This window comes from Gadus macrocephalus, chromosome 19 (genome assembly GCF_031168955.1).
Source record: "Gadus macrocephalus chromosome 19, ASM3116895v1".
NCBI classification, from domain to species: domain Eukaryota; kingdom Metazoa; phylum Chordata; class Actinopteri; order Gadiformes; family Gadidae; genus Gadus; species Gadus macrocephalus.
The window spans coordinates 6,121,120-6,135,181 of NC_082400.1; the positions used below are offsets into that span (position 1 = coordinate 6,121,120).

The following is a 14,062-nucleotide window of genomic DNA, read 5'->3' on the forward strand; positions in this document are numbered from 1 at the left end:
CACAGCTCAAACTCTCTCAGCAGAGCAGCCTCCCTTTAATATTGATCCAGAGCTCCTCAGATCCCTCCAGGTCCTCCCGTTCACTGCAGTCTGTCCTGGGACTGCAGCAGTGTTTTAATGGATGAGCCAGAACAGAAGGATGGGCAGAAGAGGCGGACAGGTCTATTACTTAGTGTTGTGCTAGTCCCAGCCGAAAAGGTTCTGGGTTCAAACCCCAAAGTCTTGCGGTCTAACTCATAGGCCTTCTTGAGCGAGATTCCCCTCAGCCATTTGTCAAACAAATGGCCCGGGTGCCAATTCAGGCGTTCGGCCAAATGTGAGTTTTCAATTAATAAATTGGCCAGCATCTCTAGCTCCCACGACACCTAGAACTACAAGTCCCTGCAAGCACTGCAAAGTTGTTCCTGTGTTTGGGGGTTTCGTTCTGAATTGACGCACCTTCCTCCCCTAATGGCCTCACAAAAGTCTACGCAGTCTAAGCTCTTCCTGATCCAAGGATGCATACTGAGAATGTCAGGAGGACTATCTGTTTCAGCAGCAGTAGCACGTACTTTGTATCAGGCACGGCCAACTTCTATTTGGGCACATTGAGTTGGACTTCTGGTTTTCCATCGGAACATGTTGGAAACTCAAGCAGCAACTAGAGAGGCAGCCACACGATTCCTCGAAACTTGCCATGCAACACAACTATTTGAAAAATGACTGGGGAAATACACCTCAGTCTGTAATATGGCAAATGGAGTGGTGGTATATTGAAATATTGCTATGTAGTTTATATAAAGGCTGTTTCACTTTGCCCTTTCAAAGGTGGTAATTTATTTATTGTTAAATAGCCTTTTTTTTTTTTATTGAATAGATCTACTTTACTGTACAACATCAATAATAACATGTAGCCGATCTAAATGAAGCCGATGTGGCTTATATAAAGCATCAGTTTATTGGGAACCTGAAAGGCTGTTGCACAACCCATTTTGTACCTGTTGCGTGAATCACTTAGTTCAAGTACAAATAAACGTCAGATATTGGCTTCGAGCAACATGAGTTCAGACCTTTCTGTCACACTTTTCTGAAAAGCAGGAAATAGTGTTTCAAATCAATTGCAGTCCATGTTGCCGCATCTTCAGAGATGGCCCCCCCATTTTCAGTTCAGAAAAAAAAATGAAAAAGCTAAAGACATATTTAACGTCTGGAAACGTCCTCCAGTCCAGATGGGCTTTGATGGAAATTCCTGACAGGAAGGTTGAGGAGTGCTGGCAAGCCAAACAGCTTATGAACACACGTTTCTTTATCCTTCACCCCCACACACCACAACCACAACTTCCCCTTCAGACCCTCTGATTTAACCTTTCAAAAAGAACTCTGGGCTATGCTTGGGGTAAATCCACATTTCACTTTTTAAAAGGTTCTACTTACAAAATCAGGCCTGGCCGCTGACGGCGTGCTAGTGTCAGCAGTTTTCCTAGTCTTTTGAATTCACAGCCTTAAAAAAAAAAAATAAGCTATCTTTTTATTTTTTTAAGATGGCTCCTGGTTGATTGGCAGCCGCGCGTTCTTTAATATCGGACTCCTCCAACGGGGCCCCTGAGAGACGAATCAAATGCACCGCCACGCTTCTCGTTCCGACGGGGGTCTGTCCTTCAGACGGAGTGAGGAGGGGTGCGACTATGAGCGACGGCAAAACCTTTTCGACAGTCTCAACAAGAAACATCAGACACCATAAAAGATCGCCGGGGAAAAAGTGGGAGTGAAAATGTCACTGTGCGACGGCGGGCTGACCAAACAAGGGGCGATATCACTAAGCCCCCGCTTGCTCTCTGAGATAAAACCATGTCGGGGCTGTCGGTGGCAACGGTCCGAAGGCCTGGCCTTTCACAGGGCTGAATCGTTAACACCTTCGACCCGTGGCGCTTCATTATATTAGATCGTTATCCATGCACAAATAACTAAATACCCCCTGCATGTGCGGTTTCCCTCACCGAGGTCACGCGGCAATCATCAACATCTCGTGGCCGAGGATCCAGCGTTATGCGATGAGCAGATGAGGGGGTACAACGTCGCTGTGGTACAGAAGGCTTGACACTCTGTAGCTGATTGAAAGAAAAGGCAGCAGAGCCCAGGAAAGTCAGACGAAATTACATTTATACATGCGCAGGGCAAAAACAAATGTATACTGTGTATATATATGAAGGTGACCAGCATCTAGAGGAGAAACCAAAGACATTGGGCATGAAGAGAGCCTTTATATGAGACAACAGGCTGCACAGACACCCCCCTCCTGCCTCCATCTCTTAACCAATCTCAGTGGGGATTTTAATTAAGATACTAATTAGCATCGGGCAAACACAATGTAATTAGTTTGCTCTTTGTCAGGCGGGCGACGGGGAGGGGGCCTGTTCTCTTCACAGATCGGTTCCACTTGGCACTGCACTCCCACACACACGCACACGCATCACACACACGCCCACGCACACAGGGTCACGAGTTTGACTTCAGCGCTGATCAACGTGTGTGCAGAGTGGAGGAGGAGGAGGAGGGGAGATGGAACGCTGGGCTCATCTGTTTGGGTTCAGACCGTTTTGTTACACTAACACACATGTGAGGCTTGCTGTGTGTGTGTTTGTGTGTGTTGTTATATGTTTGTGTGTATTACACACACCCACATTGGTTTTGCTTCTTGTTTTTTGCGACTGTGTGTAACAGGGTGATGTTGTTTGTTAGTGTGTGCGACCTTATGTACATAAGTACATGAATGTGTGTGATTAGAAAGCCATTTTGACAGACGTTGTCAAATTAAACGCAACAACATTTAAATTATTAAAATAAGGTAGATATTTGTACCAGTACAAAATAACGGCCTGAGCCATTTGTAGAAGGAGATGGAGGTATATAGATTGTTATTATCATTATTTTGATACATGTGAAAGTGTGTGTGTGGGTGTGTGTGTGTTGGTGCAGTCTGATAACTCTGCTTAGCAACACAGATGATGCTGCTCTGCAATACACACATACACACAAGTGCTCTTTGCAAATACAAACGCACACACTCTGCCCATACACCCACATGATCTGCAAACACACTCTCTGCACACACACACAAACTCTCTGCACACACACACTTACGCTCGCACATGCAAGAGCACCTTCCTTTCAATAATTTTTGTTTCATCAGCCCTCAATCTCTATGGAGAGGTTTGTGTTTTGGATTGATATAAAAATCGCAGTTGGAGTCTGGAATTTGGAGGCAAAAACGTGTTCTTTGAAATAAAGAGGGTTGTGACTAATTATCTGTCCAGAGACCATGATGTTAAAATCTTGTTATTAAACAGCACAACATTAGTTTTAACACTAGGATTTTCATCAGAGTTAATCGCATGATGCAACAAATCGTTCTTTTTACTTCTCTTCTTTACGTCTTGTTGCTGCTTTCATGTAATTTCCACAGAGGTCACATCTATCTTTGAGCAAAACATAAGTCACTCCTGAAATGTTATGCCATTAGTTAATGACACAGAAGAAAGGACAGTTTCAGTTATTTCGCAGTATTCTTTCTACACCGATAATATTCATGCAATTTTTTTAAAGCAAATGAGGAAGGAGGAAACCTCTCAAATAATAAACATGAGTGTATTATTCTGACCTGAGAAACTGTTGCTTTTTCTTTGTATTTGATTACTTTATGTATCTCGCTGAACATATACTGCTGCCTGATGTTGAAAGTCACCAACGATTCCAACCTTGACAACAGAAAAGTGTGACTACGGTAAGAGAAACACCTCGAAGTTCTCGCATAGTTTTCTACTAGGCAACTATCAGCCCTCGTACCTGCTGGTTCTACCCTTTTCTGAACTCAGACAGCTTTGTACGTTTCCTTGGTTTTCTTTAAAACAAAGAACGTTATAAAACGTTATTCTTGAAGCACATGTGACACTGTATTGTTCGACGTGTTCGTTTATTGACGCGGGGATGCATACACTCTGAAACTAGTGTTCGGTAGAAGGCAATGATACCACGGCAAAGCAACGGCGGAAGAATACTATTGGCTGATAGGGAAACTTGGTTGTTTTGTGAAGTCTTTGACACAAATATATATTTAACAGATTAGGAATAATTGTTTGAGTGATGCTTTGACAATAGCAATGCGCTGGTGTTAATCTATTGTAAATGCATGGCCTCAATAACACCAAACCTGTCATCTACGCGTACGCCTGCTTGTATTTGTGCGACATTTGGGCCTCTGGCAACCGTCTTACAATTCACATCTCCAAAACGGGGGCGGTAAAAACCATAAACACTATGGTAATTCACATAATGCAATCTATCGTGCAGGCCTACCTACAGTTTGCCTTTATACAACAGTGAGTTAAGGACCCTTGCATATCCAGCACAGCTGACACACGTAGCATAGCGCAGCTAACAGACCCGTTCAGACTATCTTTGTGCAGTTGATGTAAATAGCTGCAGGTGGTGTGTGTGTGTGTTTGTGTGTGCTGGGGGGGGGGGGGGGGGGGGGGGGTGCTCACAAGCAGAAAATATAACCTGAATCCCTGATGTCAAGGTGGAGCTGGGGGGTCGTCCCTTGGGAAATCTTGGAGTGTGTGTGTACATGTGTGTGTGTGTGTGTGTGCGCGTGTGTGTGTGTGCGTGTGCGTGTGTGCGTGTGCGTGTGTGTGTATGCATGTTATGATTTATGAAGATCTTTATTTATGCCGGTGATGGACGACCACATTAGGGAAGCCCCCGTGTTCAGTCCTTTTCTGTACTTTCTTCCTCGGTTGCATTGTATGGTCTACCTTTCTCCGTCCTTCTGTAAGTGGTTCACTTTGATGGTTCTGTCCTTCTCTCATTGGTTATTTCTGTACGTTCATTGGTTCTTTCTTTCTTCCTTAACTAATGTTAATCCTAATGCCTGAAACATATTCGACATTCTCACATATTCACATGCTCTATTACGGTGTGTGTGTGTGTGTGTGTGTGTGTGTGTCTGCGCATGCTTTAATGTCCTATTCCAAACTCTTTGTAAAGGTTAACTCTGTCAGCTGCTCACCAAGGCCTAATGTAGATGAAGCACTACCTTCAGCTCACCTTCGATGGAGGACATTTCATGTACAGAAAAGTTATTCAAGGATAGCTTACAAAGCGGCAATACCAGTTTCTTCTTTTGACAAAGTGATGCTTATGACGTTTTGAGATAGAAGAAAGATTTGAGTAACGGTAAGACTTTGTTCTGTTTTTGAAAGCGCCCAAATCTAAACCTTGGTGAGCGGTAGAGAGGAGGGTCAGCCATGGCAGGGAGCCCACCTCAGGCAGCCTTTCTCTTCCTCCGCCCTCTGATCGGGGGGGGCTTTTGTTAAGTGGCCCCGCCTTGTCACTCTCTGCTTACAATAAACAGTGTGCCTGCCGGGCACCATTATAATGCACTAACTCCTATGAAGGCCTCCCTTTGGACAATTCAAGTGCAGACAAAATACGGCCCAGAGTCTTCTCAGACATTTTGAAGGAATATCACAGGAAGGAAAATAGTGCAGGTTCAGGGAAAATGGCCAGACAATGTTTCTCATGGGTTTTTCTCTTGAGCCGAGAACGTATCAGATCCATGAAATGTAATAATTGACTGCACTCCTGAGAAGTACAGAAAGTCGTTTTCTAATAGATGTGTAACTCGAGCCCAAGGCAGCATGTACAAAACAGTTAACTGGTAACTTGTAGTATTGCTTTTTTTAGCTGATTTCATCCCAGACACCTGAATTCCAGATTGTATGACATCTATCTGGTTGGTTCAAACTCAGAACCCTCCTGCTGGGACACCCTAACACCACTGGATCCTGCCACCCCCGGATTTAAGTACCGACCAATCACAGTCAGAGACGCTTGTCAGATCCAAAAGGTCATTCAAAGCATCGTTCAAAATAAAAAGTTTTATTTAGTGCTTCCTCGTTTCAACAAACAACAACAAATCTAAACCATGGTGGAATACATTCCCTCAGAATACCTCAGAAATGATACCCGCTCTCGAATATAACTAGCTAAACCCCCCGCTGCTAGCATAGCAAGCGTCACTAACACTTTGAACTAAAAGCACACAACAGTGACGAGTTCAGGAACTTTTCAAACTCTTAAATCTTCAATCATTGTGAGTCAAATTATATTTATTTTTTACTTGTTTTCTCCGTGCGCAAATTGGAAGCAGACATTTTGGAAGTGCAGTTGATTTCCTTCTCACTGTGGGTCTAATTGCACATTTCACATCGATCATCAGCAAGGTCCTGTAGTCGCGGCTTCTCACCCCTAATTCTGTGCCTTTTCTCTGTTGGACGTTTCCCACCACATTATTTCCGATCTCGTTTGGCCCGTTCCCTGCTGAGATAAAACGTGCTGCCGACCAACAGCTAAAAGAAGACGTATTGAGCGAGGAGGAAAAAAAGCCTCAAGGTTTAATAAAACATATTGCTTTCTACACAGCCATGCCAGGCTCCATGTGCTTTTTCGCCGATATAAAAGAATCGTGTCTGCTTTACGACCTCACAAATTCTCTCTCCCTCAATTCTTGTCGGTACAAAAAAATGAATTGATGGAAAGGTGTAGGTCGGATTTTTACATCAGAATGACGAATGTGCTGTTATTTTTACTATTTATCCCTTGAACAGAAGCTTTTATCTAAAGTGACTTGCATGGAATTCATCTGCATTAAAGGGTACCTAATTTATAGTTTGATGTTGTTTAGCCCTTACAAGAATGTCAAAATCCACCCCCTGGTGACATCATAAGTGGGACGATGATGTGTAGCTCAGCCTACCAGTTAGAACAGTCCACTGGGCAGGCCAGTAGTTTGATCTATTTATCATACATCTGTTTGGACACTCCCACTTGTGACCTCTAGAGATCATAAGATCATTAGACCGCAGACATCAGGGATTGAACCCCAGGGTCCCCACATACCCTGACACAGCTAGACTTTCCTGCTGCAATCTAGTTGAACCAACTGTTACCTACAGCTTGGGCCTAAATGGCAACGGACAGGCTGGAGTTTTGCGTCAGAGCTGCAGTTTAAAAGGAGGCAGAATAAAAGCATATAAGAGGGTGAATTATGGATGCGTTTTTTTGGATTGTGATGGACGGCAGGGGGGCTCCAGAAGCTACAGTATCCGTACGGGGAGGATTGCGTGGGTGAACCATTACTGAGTTCACTGAAGCAGGGGAGGTTATGTTTTATTACCTATTTTATACGTGTCGTGTGCGGAAGGAGGATCCACAAGAGGATACGCCGGTGACAGCACACACACGCAGAGCCAAACGAGCACGTCATCTGTGATCAGGACACGTTTATGTACTTACTTGCATGCATTAAACACACACACACACACACACACACACACACACACACACACACACACACACACACACACACACACACACACATATATATATATATATATATATATATATATATATATATATATATATATATTGGGGAAGGGCAATAATTAATTGTTTGATTTTGTCCTGGACTATCTTTTCTCGTCAAAGTGTGGTGATGAAGTCATTTTAAAACAACTTGGACTTGACGGAAGGGAAGGAGAATTGAAGTGACAACATGGGTTTAGGAACAGCAGAGGAAGAAAGCGCTGGTGTTAGTCTGATGCAACTCCACAGCGTCTTCATGATAACCATGGTACAGCATTTGTCCATAATGCAGCACAAAAACATAAGCTGAGGGGGGTCACACACACAGACACACACACACATGCAATGTTTACCAAATCTGCTCTCGAATCTTTCTTCTTGGCCTACTGCTGTGATCTCCAGTTAAACACAAAAAAATATACCTCATGAATGCTCATTGACTGTGTGTGTATGTGTGTGTGTGTGTGTTTGTCTGTGTGTGCTTGTATGTGTGTGATTGTGTGTGTGTGTGTGTATATTCTTGCGTGTGTGTGGTGGAGATCTAATTTGAGGATGACCTCACGTTCATAACCGCTCCAACATAATCAGAATAACTCCAGCATGACATCACAGCCGGGAGTCCATTATGAGGCTGCAATTTCAGCCGCTAACTGGAGTTAAAGCACACCTTGTGAATGAATGAGCTTTGGTGCGCTAAATCTCTCCCTCTGCATGGGCATTGGTAGTGGTAGTGGTAGTTGGGGTGCTGGTTCTGCTGCTGATTGGGCTGGCGATTTGGGGTGTTTGACTCCCAGCCTAAAGGTTCTGCTACTTTAAATCTCCTTTGTCCCCGTTCCCCACTACTTGATCCCCAATCACAACTAAAATTCATTGCTGGCTTTGGATTAAAAAAATCACAAGTTTTGTTTCATATTGCGGATTGCCATTATTTTTACATTCTTGACATTTGAATACTTGAACAAAAAGCCATGAAATTGAAATTTGAATGCAGTTGAATGAAAGAAGACATGACCGTTTATCACTGAGGGGCTATGAAGCAACAGGGAGTCACGCTCCCCAGAAACATTTCATCACTCCAGCCATGTCATGATATACAGCCGGGAAGTGCTGCTCCCTTTGCGCATCGTTCCCCAGAATTAATTGGCTTTTCTGAAAAACTATTAACAGTTGCCCAATCACTGAACAATATGTAATGGTAGTGAGATATACTGCAGTCTGCCAGTGCGTATTTGTGCCTCTGCATTTGTGTGCCTTCATCTGTTTTTGCGAGCAGGACTTCATGCTTGTGTGTGTGTGTGTACTGTGCACGGCTGCACGCATTCGTGCATGTGTGTGCAATATTGCGTGCATGCATTTATGTTTTTCTGTGCATGAGAGATTGCAAGCCTGAATATCAATGTGTGTTCAGACAGTAAATGTGCATGCATGTGTATGCCCGTCTGTGTATGTATGTGTGTGTGTGTGTGTGTGTGTGTGCGCCTGTGTGTGCATGCTGTGCTTGCATTTTGTGTGTGTATGTGCCTAGAAAATGTGTGTGTGTGTCTATATACGTGTGCAGGCACGGCAGCTCATATCGGACTGTGATGAGGTGCAGGGAGGGGAGAGGGAGCAGCGAAAGGGTTTTCTCTAAACGGTTTGGAGGAGCGTCAAGTGGAACAGACTAGTGGGTGGGGGGGGGGGGGAATTATCCAGGGGGAACAACTGAGGGTTTAGGAGACCAGAGACACACACACACACAAACACACAACCCCACAGACAGACACACAAACAACCCCTTTGCATCACACACACACACACACACACACACACACACACACACACACACACACACACACACACACACACACACACACACACACACACAACCCCCTCCACAGCACATATCACCTACACACAAACACATACCTCCTCCACACCACATGTGGCAAACACACACAAGCATACACATTTCACAATTAATTGTTTTCCTTGTCGATCATGCAACTGGTAGCATGGGCGTGTAATCAATTAATCTGATTCGCCAACAGGGACAGTAGTTATCACCTTGCAGGTGTTCACTACCAGAATACGGTAGAAATGTCCTATTGCATGGTTCCCGCGGGTCCTTAAAAAGTCTTAATTTTTTTTGTGTAAAATTAAGGCCATAAATTGTCTTAAATTTACTGTAAATTTGCTCTAGGTATTACATTTTGCAGAGGGTTTTTTAAGACTGGGAAAATTGTCGCGCACAACAAATCACCTAGTGCGTCTTTTAATTACAGCATTTTCAGGAGTTTTACGTTACGTTAACGTTGACATCAGGTTTTATCTGCAGCCTGCAGCTGCGTCTGTAGGCTAACTTGCTGGCGCTACTTTTAGCTAGTGACGGTTGACATCATTAGGCCAACTTGCGCTACTTTCAGGATGGGACAGTGCAAATTCAATGAGAAATGGTTTGAGGAAGATACGTTTCAGGGGTGGTTGGAGAAGGCAGGTGACTACGAGGCAAGGTGTTGTTTATCCCGAAAGGCATTCATACTAGGGACCATGGGAGCAAAAGCTCTTGAGTCCCACATGAGGTCGCAGAAATATATCCGATACTCCGTGGCAGCTAGCGGGACTACAGCGATGCCCGTATTATTTGAAAGAAGTGGACTGAAAAGTTCAGCATCCGTGGCTAGTACTTCACATCAGACGGCGTTAACCGGCTTTGTGTCGCCACCAGAAACCCAGAAGGCGGAGGTATTGTGGGTTCTCCACACGGTGAGCAGACATAATTCCTTCAAATCGAACGAGGACATTAGTAACGTCTTGGCTGCTATGTTCCCAGATTCTGAGTTTGCGAAGTCGTTCACCGCGGTGAAAACAAAACGGCCTATCTAGCCAAATACGGGATCGCATCTTTCATAAAAAGAGAGCTGTCACGCAGCGTAAACGATAAACAGTACGTCCTCATGTTCGATGAGTGAACAAAACCACTAAAAGCAAACAGATGGATATCCATGTGAGGTACTGGCCCACGGACGACACCGACAGCCATGTCTTATCGCGGTACTATGGATCACAGTTCATGCTGGATCATTTTAATGTAAGTATTCCAAACAGTAAATTAATTGAATTGTGTGACAGACTTTTTCCCAAAAATCATATTCGAAGTTTGTTTGTTTATTAATATTAATTTTTGAATATTTATTAATAATATTATGACCATTAAATTCCTTCAGTAAGACCTGGATTGGGCTTCGCAGGGTTTGTTTACCGGCGTTGCTATGGTTACCGGTCCTGCGTGTTCCGACGGTTTATTAGGTATCTAATAAATCGCTGTCTAATCAATACTTCATTCAATGCCTCTTCCGTGGTCATTACAATATTATGAGTAGACTGCGTCGGGTTCTCGCTCTCCCTCTTGGCCTGCCATAACAGGTTCGAATATTAAGGGCTGCCTAATATTTGTTTGAATTTTGATTTATTTTTTGATATTCGTGTGTGTGTGTGTGTGTGTGTGTGTGTGTGTGTGTGTGTGTGTGTGTGTGTGTGTGTGTGTGTGTGTGTGTGTGTGTGTGTGTGTGTGTGTGTGTGTGTGTGTGTGTGTGTGTGTGTGAGATCACTGTCAGCCGTGTTTACATGGACACATCTTATCCGCATAGTTGTGGAAGAACAGCTCAATCGGAATAGAAAAGGATCATATAATACGCCTCAATCGGAATACAATTATCTGTTCGTAATATAATTCTATTCGGCTACAGAAGAGGTGGTGTAGTCTGCTATAATCGACATGCATACACTTATTCCGATTAGTTTGGGGTTTAACTTAGGAAAGCTGCAGTAGTTCGCATTTGGTCCACTCCGCACTCCAAACTTGACCGCTGTCAAGGACGGTGGATTTATTGCCCGATTCATGTCTTTGTTATCACTCCGTAGTAGTTACAGTAGTCCGGTAACATATCAACCCCAGCGTGTCCGGTTGCTAAGCGACGGTCATGGGTGACTATGGGTGACACGGGTGGGTTAATGTGTTCGCGTATCGTCGTGTCCGCGCGCTTCCGAGATAACTTTGCAAGAGTACTACTACTGCTAGTACTACGGCTACGGTTGAGGTGTATAAGTGACTCAATTATACACACCTTTTCTATCAAATAATTTTTCTGACATTTTTTGGGTCTTAATTTATGTATGTGTTGGTCTTAAAAAGTCTTAAAAAGTCTTAAATTTGACTTTAAAAATGGTGCAAGAACCATGTATTGGCTGTCCAAAATCTTTGCAGCTATATTCTACGCATTCGGAGAAGCCAAACTAATAATTTTATATTGTTGTTGTGGCAAATGTTATCCGTGCTGTTCTAATAAACCCGTGATCTGAAATGATGGAAGTGTTTGGTTGGACCTCATCATGTCCTCTGTTTTCTGTCTCCCTCACGTACACAAAGGCCACTGCCAGGATGAGTTTTTTTCGTTAAACCCAAAGTATATACTCCCTAATCCTAATCTCTGTGGTCCAAAATAAACAAACACTCGATATTGTTTTCAAGAGGCAACGGAGAAAGATTGTGAATGTACCATTGCTCTGTTTTCAAATGGGACTCCACTCTGGTCTATTTTGGATGCGGACGTTCATAAAAATCATAGAGGGCAAAACAAATTAACTAAAGTGGTATGCTGTGTAACCTGGGAAACACACAATATATTCTAACTCACTCCATCTAGAGAGTTACACTGCCTCTTCCTCATCTAATCACAAGCCTTTCAAAACACCTGCCATCATTCCCGCCCGCGTCGCAGGTAATTAAATGTACTTCATGTCTTGGCAAGAATGGAGACAGGTCTGCTAATGGGGCTGGGGGTGACCTGTTTTGACAGAAAATCAAGCTTCTCTGTTGAAAAACTGTTTCACTTTTACTGCAGGAACTGAGGATCGGTCGTGAACAAATGAAGCCGATGGATATAAAAAGTGTTGTTTCTAATATCAGTTACTTTGAAAAGCTGTTTACAAATCTGAATTCCATTCATCATAATTAAATGTATCATTCATCAAACTCTAATCCATTCCAAACCAAATGCCCTAATATTTTTTAATAATTATTTAACAAACCGAAGGATTTTACTTACGCCCGATAAATGTCACTTTTAATCTCGACTGAATGCAAAAATCCACTCAGTGCGAAAAGCTCAATTACTGCAGAGTCCTCTAATGGTTTCACCCGTGTTCAACCGGCAGGCTCAAATTTAAATGAAAAACAAGTGCAGTAGGAGCGTAAACCTTGTAATTTTGAAGTACTCTATCTCCTCTCATGAGACTCCATCGCCTCTTAAACACAGAGCGCTAAGCAGCATAATGGAGCCCGGGCGTTTCCAGTGCTTCTCCTTCTCCGGGCCGGAGAAGTGCCTTTCACATTAGTGCAGCAGACGCCTCGTGAAGAGGTGTAAAACACTCTCACGGACAGAATGGAAAATCACTAGCCGGTGATAACCCCTCCCTGACTCAAAACACATTGACACCAACTGTAATATCACACCACCGCACAGAGACTGATAAAGCTCAGCCAGTCAAACGTCAAAGGTAAATTGATTCAAAGCTAAATTTCGGCCCGTGTTGGATATGGTCCCATCATTATGAAAGGCCACCTTCCTGTACAAATACGCAGGGCTTTTTAATTTCAAGCTTGTCAGTCACCCTATTCTAATAACAAGCCGGATGTGTGAACAGAGAGGAGACACCAGAGCCTCTCCTGGCTGTAACCAATCGACCCAGTAACCAACCATTACCTTATTTTATTGCTAAAGTCCCCCTCCCCGCTTCCTGTAGAAGAGGTGTGAGCCTGCCCCTCCCTCGGAAGCTAGAATCAAATCCCCAGCTGGCCGCGCCAAACAGCAACGCTCTGCTTTCATCGCACTTACAGAGAGCTGGCCTTTAATTATTACTTAACACGGCCTGCCTCGACGCCCATGAAAGGGAAAGGGGGATAAAAACGCAAAAAAAAGAAGTTGAATAAAAAGGCAGGGTGTGAAGAGGTTCCCAAATTGGACATGATTGTGTGATTTGCATAATGGTCGTCTGGGAGCGAAGTACGTTGGGAGGAAATGGGAGGGGAGGGGAGCTGTTGTTACTTTACTAAATCACAGGCCTTGGCTGGTGTGTGTGGCTCCCATCTCCCTCTTAGCACTCTCTGGGTAAGGCTGGCTAATGGCTTAATGAGGTGATTATGTCCAGGCGCTTAATACAAGCTTACAGCATCCCCCCCTGGTCCTGGGACTTAGTGTGTGTGTGTGTGTGTGTGTGTGTGTGTGTGTGTGTGTGTGTGTGTGTGTGTGTGTGTGTGTGTGTGTGTGTGTGTGTGTGTGTGTTCTCAATATTTTTTTGTGACATCGCAAGTTGAAGGAGATGGATCAATCTTGTGCCCTACCCAGTCGAGCGGTAGTCTGTGTTGATCTGTCCATGAGACACGCATATAAGGTACAATTCAGTCCCATCTCGGATGTAATCTGTGCAAATTTGGAATATAATTTGGGGAATTTGTGTGAGTCCAAATTATTGTTCTGGTGAACTTTCTTTTATGTTTATGACAGACCAATTTCCCCTTCTCTGTGCATTGGCTAGTTAGTTCACTATGTTCCTTGTTAGGATAATGTAGCTTTATATGCATTTCTTGGTTGGTGCATTAATCAGTGCATTCAATGAGACCTGT

At 43.7% G+C, this 14,062-nt stretch overlaps 1 protein-coding gene across 3 annotated transcripts in view; it reads right to left on the reverse strand.

Annotated features, from left to right (window-relative positions):
- The window catches only part of lrrtm4l1 (leucine rich repeat transmembrane neuronal 4 like 1), a 57,994-nt gene that overhangs the window by 4,438 nt on the left and 39,494 nt on the right, over positions 1-14,062 (reverse strand). The window contains exon 3 of one of the 3 annotated variants that reach the window (XM_060038892.1): positions 1,977-2,087. The exons of the other annotated variants lie outside the window; for them this stretch is intronic. Coding sequence (XP_059894875.1) covers positions 1,977-2,087 — 111 coding nt within the window. The remainder of the gene's footprint in view (positions 1-1,976; positions 2,088-14,062) is intronic. 3 annotated transcript variants of the gene reach the window in all.